The 10142-nt window shown below is 50.1% G+C and overlaps 2 protein-coding genes across 2 annotated transcripts in view; one reads left to right on the top strand and one right to left on the bottom strand.

Annotated features, from left to right (window-relative positions):
• The window catches only part of LOC104081623 (Fanconi anemia group A protein-like), a gene marked incomplete at its 5' end in the record, with an annotated part of 16199 nt that extends 9839 nt beyond the window's left edge, over window positions 1–6360 (top strand). Inside the window, 8 exons of the mRNA XM_009584449.1 lie at window positions 481–593; window positions 1386–1527; window positions 2902–2964; window positions 4120–4225; window positions 4630–4705; window positions 5096–5222; window positions 5668–5760; window positions 6253–6360. Of these exons, the coding sequence (XP_009582744.1) occupies window positions 481–593; window positions 1386–1527; window positions 2902–2964; window positions 4120–4225; window positions 4630–4705; window positions 5096–5222; window positions 5668–5760; window positions 6253–6360 (828 nt within the window). The remainder of the gene's footprint in view (window positions 1–480; window positions 594–1385; window positions 1528–2901; window positions 2965–4119; window positions 4226–4629; window positions 4706–5095; window positions 5223–5667; window positions 5761–6252) is intronic.
• A 99-nt stretch (window positions 6361–6459) lies between these two features.
• Window positions 6460–10142, bottom strand: part of LOC104081622 (zinc finger protein 276-like) — a gene marked incomplete at its 5' end in the record, with an annotated part of 5316 nt that continues 1633 nt past the window's right edge. The window contains 6 exons of the mRNA XM_009584448.1: window positions 6460–7234; window positions 7660–7759; window positions 8018–8135; window positions 8568–8643; window positions 8721–8831; window positions 9238–9318. Coding sequence (XP_009582743.1) covers window positions 6949–7234; window positions 7660–7759; window positions 8018–8135; window positions 8568–8643; window positions 8721–8831; window positions 9238–9318 — 772 coding nt within the window. The remainder of the gene's footprint in view (window positions 7235–7659; window positions 7760–8017; window positions 8136–8567; window positions 8644–8720; window positions 8832–9237; window positions 9319–10142) is intronic.

Here is a 10142-nt window from a genome sequence, read left to right as displayed (position 1 = left end):
CCCCTCCCCGGGCCAGCCTATTCCAGTGATTGACAACACTTTCGGTGAAGAAATTTTTCTTAATATCCAATCTAAACTTCCCCTGGCTGCTTAACAACTTGAGGCCATTTCCTCTCGTCCTGTTGCTTGTTACTTGGGAGAAGAAACTGACCCCTACCTTGCTACAACCTCCGTTCAGGTAGCTGTAGAGAGCGATAAGGTCTCCCCTCAGCCTCCTTTTCTCCAGGCTAAACACCCGCAGTTCCCTGAGCCGCTCCTCATCAGACTTGTGCTCCAGACCCTTCACCAGCTTCGTTGCTCTTCTTTAGAATCAGCTTCTCATGTTTATTATGTGTGTATGTACAACTTGGACTTTTTCATTAAGGCGGGGGGGGAAACCCTTTCTCTGAGTACCTGGCTGAGACAGTGTGCACACCTGACTGCAAACAACTGCTAAGCACACCACCACTAATGCTCCTGATTTCTGTCTTTTCTTCCTAGCTTTGGTGGCCGAGGCTGGAGCCAGTACTTTGCTCTCAGTGGAGGAGACTTTTTGGGGCTCCGCTTGCAGAAGAACTAGAAAGACTGAGAGGATGGCAGTCCTCAGCTACCAGGTGCGTGTGAGGAACTGAGCGTGGATCTGCAGGCAGGAGAACCTGCTCTCTGAGGGATCGGCTGTTCTCTGAGGCAGGCTGGGTGTCAGCAGGCAGTATGAAATGCTAATGTGGACTGAGGCTTGTAGGACAGCTATATACAGATTCCTTTGTACAGTTTAAACTCAAAATGGGTCATTATAATTATTTAGTTTGGCCTTCTGTGTTATATGGGTCAGAGTGTTTCACCATAAGGAAAAGAGAATCTTTTCAGAGGAGAGTGGAAGGCAGAGTCCTTGTTAGACAAACACTGGAAATAGCCTTTAGCACAGTGTTGAGTCATTCGCTTAAGCTGCCGCACCCTTTGCTCCCTGGATTTGGTGAATCTCTGATCTCCCGAAGCTACTGACTGCTTCTCTGCCGTATGCTTCCTTCTTTACCTGTTGTTACGCTCTTTGTTCAGTGTCTTGCAACTTTCTCCAAAAGCTGGGAATTTACAATAAGAATCTCCTTGCAGGTTATTGAACGTAATAATCAGATTAGTGTACTAGCGTACAGAGTTAACTACCAGTCCAACCTCTGATAAAAGAGATTTGGGAATGCTGCTGTCTGTTTCTAGACTTTTCTTTTTTAAACTGTCTCCATGTAGCATCCAGCTGCAGGAAAAAAAAAAGGAGAGAATTTTTTTTGCCCCAATCACAAACTTACACCCTTTGCCCAAGCCCCTGAGTTTCTCCTCATTCACAGCCGTGATTTTTTTTTTTCTTTTATTGTTTTCCTCCAAAACCATGACATGCTGGTTTTGTTTCCTAGCTTCCTTTCTTCAGGAGTGGTTTTCCCTCTCTCTGGCCCTCCTTGGATTTCGGCTGCCTTTCTCCATTGTTCTGTTCAACAGCACTCACCATGCGGACGAGAGAGAAATGCACTGAAAAGGCTGGGGACTGACACAGAGCAGGCAAGACGATGCATTTTAAATGTCTGCTGTGCCCTACACTTGAAAACTAGAAGTAGAATGTCTCTAACTGAGAAATGGTTGTCCTGAGATACAGCTGTATCCCTGGTAAACCCTGTTGTGAAATCTTGCTGGTGGCTAATTGATAAAATGTAGCTGTAAATTACCAGTTGCTAAATACTTATCCTAGAGGCAAAGTTGTTCCAAACTTAAACTTTTACCTCAGATACTGGCTCCTCTGTGAAGTCAGGGAGGACTATTAAACAGCTGCTTTAAAAACTGAAGCTGGAGAGAGTGTTGCAGAGATGGAGAGCTCAATCCATGGCATGCCAGGATCACCTCTCCCTCTGACAAAGGAGCAGTCCTTGTGGATTTTAGCTCAGGCAACTTGGCTGGGAGGTTAAGGAGGTGCAGAAAGTTTGTGAGATAGGAGCGCAGGCATTTTAAGGGCTCTGGGAAGATGTGCTGAGGGTTTTCCCAAGTCTGTTCCAAGAAACGCCTCCTCCATTTTGCCATGCTCAGTGCCCTCTGTGCACAGGAATTCTCTGAAGTGCTCTGCTGAGGAGGAAGCCGGGCTGCTGCCCGGCAGCTCGCTCTGTTGATCTTCCAGGGGATAGCCAGGACCAGAGCTCAGTACGGGGAGTGTCCCTGTACTGAGACATTCACAGGTAAATAGTGTTGAAGCAGAACCTGTGCCTTACTATTTACTCTTTAAGTTTTATTGCTCCGGGCAGCAGTTATGGTAGCAGCTCCTCTTGCTATGGGATTGACTCCTCTGCTGTTTATATTGGTCTAGAGCCAAAAGTCTGCTAGTCAGAAACTGGTGTCACTGAGTTGATATGAGCATTTAGTACACGTGGAATAACAGTGGCTTTCACCTCAAAAATCTGCCTTGAGATAGGAGGAGGACGCCAGGAAGGGATGTGGTAGGGATCCAGAAAAGCGATAACAAGCGTATGTCAGGTCAGGATTACGATGCACTTGCTGAGATGGGAGGCTGCACAGCATCTGCTGGTGGCATGCTGGCTGTGGACAACATTAGCTCTCCTCCAGGTTTACATCTGTGGTAGCTCACTTCGTTTTCCCTGTATTTGGGAGAAGTTGTCATCTGTTGTCTGACTCGTTGACTGCAGCAAGCCTTGCTTCGAGAACAGTGAATTTAGTGTGGAATTCACCCTTGGAAGCAATGAACGATGTCAGGCTGCAGTCTGTCTTCTTCAAACACACGGCCTTCACCTGGAAGCAACAGCAGTGCTTGTAGTTCATCCAGGTCCATCCTGGGAACGTACTTTGTGAAATGTTATTTCCTGATTGGAAAGTGCAAGTTCTGAGTCACCACCGCAGATATAACTAACAGGCAGTCTCTTTTCCTTGCAGCTTCTTGTTTCTCTGCTGTTCTTCTCACTCATGGATCTCATCTCAGCAAAAATAGCACCAAAGGTAAATTCAGCCTTGGGGGAATTCTCATGACAGTAAATGTGTCTGATCCACTTGGTTTGCTGCCTAAAAATGCTTTGTACCCGTATTGTGAAGGCTGGTAGCTTGTTCTGCCAGAAGTAAGGGATCAGCAACATCCCAGACAGAGCCTGCTGAAAGCCCTTCTGTTCCTATCAGATTAAACCTGTATTTTCCTCTAACTGACATTATCTCCCCTTTCACTACGGTAGCTTTTATTTCTCTCATGAATGCCTTACTGTTTTCAGTTCCCTGTTCAGACTTTACACCTTCCAGGTAGCGCAGGAACCTCATATCTCTCTCTCAGCTTTTGTGTAGCATTTCACATGTTAGATGATGTTTTTCCTCAGGCTGGAAATGTACGGAGTATTTCACAGGAGATGGGGTCCCCAGCAAGGAGGAACATTGGTTTCCAAATGAGTTAACGCTATTAAATGAAGGAGCAAAGATGACAAGTTTCTTCCAGCAGCTGTGTGCCCTAAGATCCTCCTGCCTAGGAATGCTTGTTTCTGTCCCTTTGCTGTCTTCTCAGCTTTGAAGTGCAGCCGTTTGTGTAGTCACCTAACAGATTGGATCAGGGTGCAGATTCAAGTTAAAAATAATCATTTGGTCTCATAGTCTGCCTCTGGGAGAGTCTGGAGGAAGAGTCATTGAGGAAAGAAACATCTTGAGCAAACAGATCTGGGAGGTTATTCCAAGTAAAATGAGTAATGCGAAAAAACCCAATCCCAAGGCATGCTGTCACTAGATGGGTTAGAGGGGAGAAAACCTGCTCTAACCTCTAGATGGGGGAGCAGGGTGGGGTCGATGCAGGACGTGCAGTGGCTCTGTGCTGAGCACCGCTGGGAAGCATGCTGGTGATGAGCCAGTTGCTCATCGATGCCGCTTCCCCCTCTCTCACAAATCATTGTCAACTGAGCCCTGTCATGGCCTGGTTTGGTGATGAAGGCACTGCATTACTCCAGCGCCTGATCGCCTGGGGGGAATCCAGGCTGCCAGGTGAGGGGAAAGACTTGGGCTAAGTTCATAAAGGTCCTTTAATAAAGCACTTCATGTACACAATCTCTTATGGGGGGTTCCTTTCTGCTTTGATGCAACTAAAGCCTAAGACAAACCAGAACTGTCCTTTCTGACACCCAGGAAGGAGTGGATTTTCAGACATCTCTGGAATGGTCCCTGGAGATCTTGCAGTGCCTGGAAGAGAGGGGCATGTCCTGGCCACTTCTCTTCCATTCGGCAGAGGAAGGTGAGCGAGTCCTGCCTCCAAGGGGTGGAGAGGTTCGGTTCGGTGCTGGACAGGCATGCCCCATCTCTTTGATTAATGAGTCTAGCTGTGAGAAGGAACAGATTGGCATTTGTAAGCAGCATGAAAAATACTTGCTGGAGTAAAAGCTGAGAACATCCTGCTTCTGCCCTGCAGTACGGTGACCCAACTGATGATCGGGAACGACTGAAACTCAGTATTGTTCCCTCTGGTAGAGAAAGCCTCAGAGGGGACAGCTTGCTTCTCTCAGGGGTCCGCACACCTAAGCACTCTAGTGTTTATTGTGGGCTGGAAGGAAACTGTGCAGCCCCTGTGCTGCTGTGGAAGTATGCAAGGTGGTGTGAGGACCACTAAAGATGCTTGGTGCTTCTCTCTGGCTATTGCAGACCCTAGAAAATACCATGTCCTGCACAGCGCAGCCTCGGACCGTCACATCCGGCTCCTGCCTGTTGCGTTCTACAGGTAACGTCCTGGGCTCAGACGGGAGGTGTTCGAGGGATGATGTGGCTGGTGGTTTGCACGTACAGCAGCTGGTGCAGAGGTAACTGTACTGCTGGCCTGTAGGTGAGCTGAGCCCTTACCTTAGCTGTGCAGGAGAGAACACTTGATCACAGCAGAATTCCTATTTAAGGAGCCCCGTATCTTTTGCTGAAAGTTTCCCTTCAGCTTTGTGCTCCAGGAGGAGTGTCCCTGGCTGCCTTCCTGCTCCTGGCAGTGGGGTGGCCCTGCACACAATGGGACTTGTAAAACTGACAGCAGCAACAGCACCAGCTGCGTTTGCCTTGTGTCTTTTTGTGTTTGAGTCTACCACGGAACCAGTGCTAACCAGACACGGTGTGTGTCCTCCTCTAGCCTCACCCCTTGCTTTCACCAAGAGCTGCTCACTCGGGAGCAGACCTTCCTCTACGTGGCGCTCGATTTGTACATCCAGCTGCTTCAGCTCTTTGTGGAAGGGAAAGACCTGCCGCAGGCTGATCAAGCAGGACAAAGCCCAGACCCCGCAGAGCATGTGAGCAAAGCTTGGTCTCCCTTTTTTCCTCTTGTAACTGTGAATCCTATTCTTTATCCCTTCCTCCTGCCACTTGCAGCATCCCTCTTGTTCCCACTTTCCTGTACGAAGCAGAGAGAGCCTGTGCGGCTGCCTTTGCAGGCAGTCACCTTGCTCGCACCTTGGGGCTCTCAGAGAGAAGCTGCAGGTGCCGCTGTCCTGCTGCAGCCTGAAATCTGAGCTGCCTCGCTGCTCTCTTACTTGTAGAGGACCTCGGGGTGACTGTAGTCACTGATCAAGTGATCTACTTAACCTGTGAATAGCCCCTAGGTGTGGTGTAGTCGTTCCTGTTTCACTTTTGGAGGCAGGGACTGAGAGCTGAAAGCAGCATTGCCCTTGGCCTCCATCGGCTGTTTCTCTTCTCTGTGTTCTCCAGGGGGATCCCTTGGAGGTGATCTCCACGGCCCGGCGGTTCCTGCTTGGCGCGATCCCGCGATGCCCTGCCCAAAGCTTTGGAAACATACGACTGGTGCGTTCAGTTTTTTTTTTTTCCCCTCTTCTCCCAGTGCCAGAGAGCTGGGAGTGCCGCTTCTGCTCAGCGCCAGCCTGCGTAGCTTTTCTTGCTGCACCGCTCCTGCACTGGTGCTGCCTGCTTAACCCCCTGACACACTGCATTTCTGTAACACATTTGGGAGCGGTGGAGGACACCTGCTGCTCAGTCAGTGCTATAGCCACATCCTCCCTCTCCTGGGCTGCGTCCTTCTTGGCAACATTAAACACTGCTTGCTTAATGCCTGGTCTTGGGGGGAGTATCAAGCACCGCTAAGTGGCAGGTGTTGAACTTTCCCACAAGCACTGTGTTGTCAGCCAGGAGATCGTGTTATTTCTGTGTGAGTCGGCAACAGCTTCCCTCTCCTCTACCTCTACTTTGCCGAGAAGCAGCAAAACGATCTAGTGTTGCTGTAACCCACCTTGAGGAAGCGCGAGCAGGTCTAATGCTGGCTACTCGCCCTCTCCCCAGCTGCTGGACACGTGCGAAGAACTTGACCCAGAGCTGGGAGCCACCCTCCTGCACGTCTCGAGGCCTGCCGCGGCCATGGAGCTGGACGACGAGCTGGCCCTGTTCTGAGTGACAGGCAGGGCAAGCTGAGTAGGACACCCTGACTACGGAGGAAGGGACAGACAAGGTGCTACCTTTCTCATCAGTGCTGTTTCTTTCAAATTACTTTGTAAATAATTTATTACAAGCATAACCATGAAGCTCTTGTTACAATAAAAAGTAGGTTACAAATTTCAGTTTAGACTTGCTTTGGGAATCATAATTTTTTTTTTTTTTCCAAACAAAATGTCTGCTTAAAGTTGCTTCTCTGTCCTATGTACCCTTACAGCCACCCGAGGGCACTTCAGTACAGGCAGCAGCTTGTGCAGGCAGGGAACAGTTGTGGCCAACTCTGGTTCTACAACTGTGTGCGTGGGGAGAAGGGGGACCACGAAGGGGTGCTGCCGAACATCCATTCCCCTTGGATTAGACAGACTCTTAGTACAACACTGCTGAATCAGACGTGAGCATGGAGAATCACAGCATGATAACAAGCCTTTTCTGAGCAAGCTGAAGCTAATTCCACTGAGTTCTCTGGGAGACTAAAATGTAGATTAAAAATCTCCACTCTGCTGTATGGTTTCTACAGGGCTGGACTGGGAAAGCATCCCTGTCCCCTCAGGTGGGCTCCTGCTGTGCAGTCACTTCTGGCTTTACTGCCTGGCTTTCTGAAGTCCCTGAAGTATTTAGGAGGAGAATGGGCTCTGGCTCCAGTGGCTTGGCTTTGTCCTGAGTCTGGGTCAGAGGGTGCACCATGGACATGTGGACATTAAGGTTATGGGCCTTCTCGAAGCGCTTCCCACACTGGTCGCAGGCAAACTCCAGCTCCGTCTCAGCTTTGTGTTTGGTCATGTGGTACTTGAGCGATGCTCGCTGTCTGCACTGGAAACCACAGATTTCGCACCTGCAAGGCAAAGCAGGGGCTTAGCCACAGCCATGGCATTCGCTCTTTGTCACACGGCATAAGCCCACGAGAAGACAACTGTAGACTCAGAGCTGCTTGCTCATAGCATCTCCCACAACTACCCTGCTCACGCAATGCGATTATCCTCTTCAGGCCTGCAGCTCATTGCTGGTAGCTGTTCTCTGAAGGGCAATGGGAATAGAAGGAGGTGTAAGACTTGCTCAGCAACAGGAAGCTCTGGAGCTGGAGCACGCATTGTGGATGAACGTTTAAAGTGATTCAGCCAGGACGCTACCAGCTACAGGCAGGGTTTGTATCACAGAATTACTCTGTGCCAAGGTCAGTGACTGTGAGAGCTCAGCAGAACTTCACTACCCCTTCAATCCCTTTTCTTAGCTACGAACGGATGGTTGGTGTGCACTTACTGGAGGGGCTTTGCTCCCGAGTGCCGCATCTGGTGGACCGAGAGGTGTTTGCGTTGCTTAAAGGTCTGCCCACATTCATCACAGATATAATTACGTACCTCTGCAATGTAAAAAGGGAGAGTCATCGATTCTGCTGATTTCTTAGTACATGAAATGCATACACGCAGCTGCCCACGCTTACTGGTGGAGTCCAAATTCCTCCCCCTGCCTCACGTCCCCCGCATGATGGCCTGTTACAGGTTTACAGGCGAGGCAGACCGCTCTACACCCTGCACAGTCTTGTACAAGCCTTGTGCGATGAATCGCTGGTGTTTGTAACACCCGTCGCCTGGTGTGAGTGGAGCCTGCGGGGACACACCTGTATGAATGAGCTTCACGTGACGCTGTAGGTACCGGTCAATCATGAACACCTTGTTGCAGCCAGGATGAGGACAGGGCCTCTCCCGAACCTCCTCGTGGTGCTCTTTGATGTGTTTCTGTAAAGAAAGGACAGAGCTTCTAACCGCGAGGCTGCATTTTCCCCAGTGAAAAACTTGGATCCCCCAATAACGAGACCCCCATCTTGGCAGGCTTGCGCAGGCACTGCTTCACTGTGAAAAACCAGAAACTTGCATCCAAATCTACGCCTGGCAGCAGGGGCTTTAACAGGACACGGCGGAGCTTGTTCCAAGGGCTGCTGCCGAGCCAGCGGCAGACTTCCAGAACAGGAGGCGCACGCAGAGCCAGAGCAGCTCCTGTTGCTTTTGGGAGCACAGAAAAAGGCCTCTGACTGCTTCATTTAGTCGCTTGCCCACCTCCTGCGGAGCTAGGCAGTGAATTAAATCTGTCACGGATCCTCTCCTCATACGGAAACTGCTCTGTAACACTCAAAGCTACAGGTTTGAGGCAGGAGCAAACCCTGAACTCACCTTCATGCCATCCGCCCCTCTGTAGACAGCTGTGCATCCCTGGTAAGGACACTTGTAAATGGTAGGCAGCTCCTCCCTGCAAAGCAGAGGCCTGCCGTCAGCCAGCGTGCCGAGCGCGGGGCTGCTGCCCAGCCGCCACCTGCTCCTTATTACCTTTCACATTTGATTTTTTTTTTCCAGCCTGGCTTAGGCCCCGGCTTCTTCCTTATTTTGGGCTCTTCCGCCTTCTTTGCTTCTTTGCCGTCACTTTTCTTGCTAGAAACCCTCCAAAAAGAAACAAGGAAGGACAGTGGTTTAATACTTGATGTTGGTCTCAGACATCCCACCTAATCGTCCCCAAGTGTTACACCTGGTCTGACGCCTTAGCTCGACCTGGCAAAGCAGGAGCAGGCGCACCGTCAGGTACACGTGAGTCGCGCCGCGGTAATTAGTGCCAGGCCTGAGAACGAGGGATGTGGCCCAGCTGCAACCCGATGGGGAGCTCAGGGAACAGAGGTGCTGGGGCAGCGCCGTGCCCTCCAGGCAGGGACGTGGAGAGCACCGAGGCCGTAAAGGAAAGCGGACATGGTGGCCCAGCTGAGCCCAGCCCGGCACAGGCAGAGTGGAGGCAGGCACCAGCCCTCCCACTCATCCGCAGAGAGCTCTGCTAACCACACCGTAAGCCCCTTACTTCTTTTCGGGGTAAGGCTCGAAGGAGTCATCTGAAGATTGCACATTTCTCTTCTCATTTTCATCGTCGCTCAAGAAGTCCCTGAGAGAGAGAAGATGCCCTTTACCAACACAGCACCGGGCTGGCACTTCAGCACCAGCATCTGCAGCAGCAGCAGTACGTGTTCGTCGTTCCCAGTGCATCCATCTCCCCCACGGCACGGCAGCCGAGGCTCCATGTGTTCTCCTCCCCCGTAATCTCCCCAAGCAAATACAGCGCCGGTGAACACAGCAAATAGCAAAATCAGGTCCTTTTAGGACTAGATCTCTGGAAGAATAACTCTACCACTGTCAGGAGAACAAAAAACGGCTGTTACTGAAAAGATCTATTCATTATTGAGGGATGGTGCCACCGCTTTCTATACTGGGAAAAGTAATTTTTTAGAGCAAGAATGAATATAATTGTCTGGCGCAGGTTAATTAAGTTGCAGGTCATTCTGTATTTCCTCATATGTAGCAGCCACGTTTGGGTTTTTCTTTTTCCTACTTTTAAGTCCTAAACCATACAAGAAGCAATTAATTCTGAAGCCAGGAAACAGGCAATAAATTTTTGTGGCATTTTTAATGTGACAGCTGACAGATTTAGCTGACACACTGAAATAAGCCTGCACTTGGCCATTTAGTAATTTAGACTCAGAATGACTGGACTCAATTATCAGTTATTTACAAGCCTCGTTTTAAATACCTACGTTTGAAGGATTTAGCCAAATCTTTGATCATAAAGACTGCACGCTGTCAGTGTCCCTCCCGCTCCCTCGCCCCATTTAATCGCTCTCCCCGTGAGCAAAGGGGGTGATTCTCCGAGTGCCACCCCTTGCCTGCATTCTCGCACCACCCGCTCTTCTGGAGCCCCAGCCTGGAGCCGTG

This window comes from Fulmarus glacialis, unplaced genomic scaffold (genome assembly GCF_000690835.1).
Source record: "Fulmarus glacialis isolate BGI_N327 unplaced genomic scaffold, ASM69083v1 scaffold48308, whole genome shotgun sequence".
Taxonomy (NCBI): domain Eukaryota; kingdom Metazoa; phylum Chordata; class Aves; order Procellariiformes; family Procellariidae; genus Fulmarus; species Fulmarus glacialis.
The sequence above is the reverse complement of the archived record's forward strand: the minus strand, read 5'-3'. Positions and strand labels throughout refer to the sequence as shown.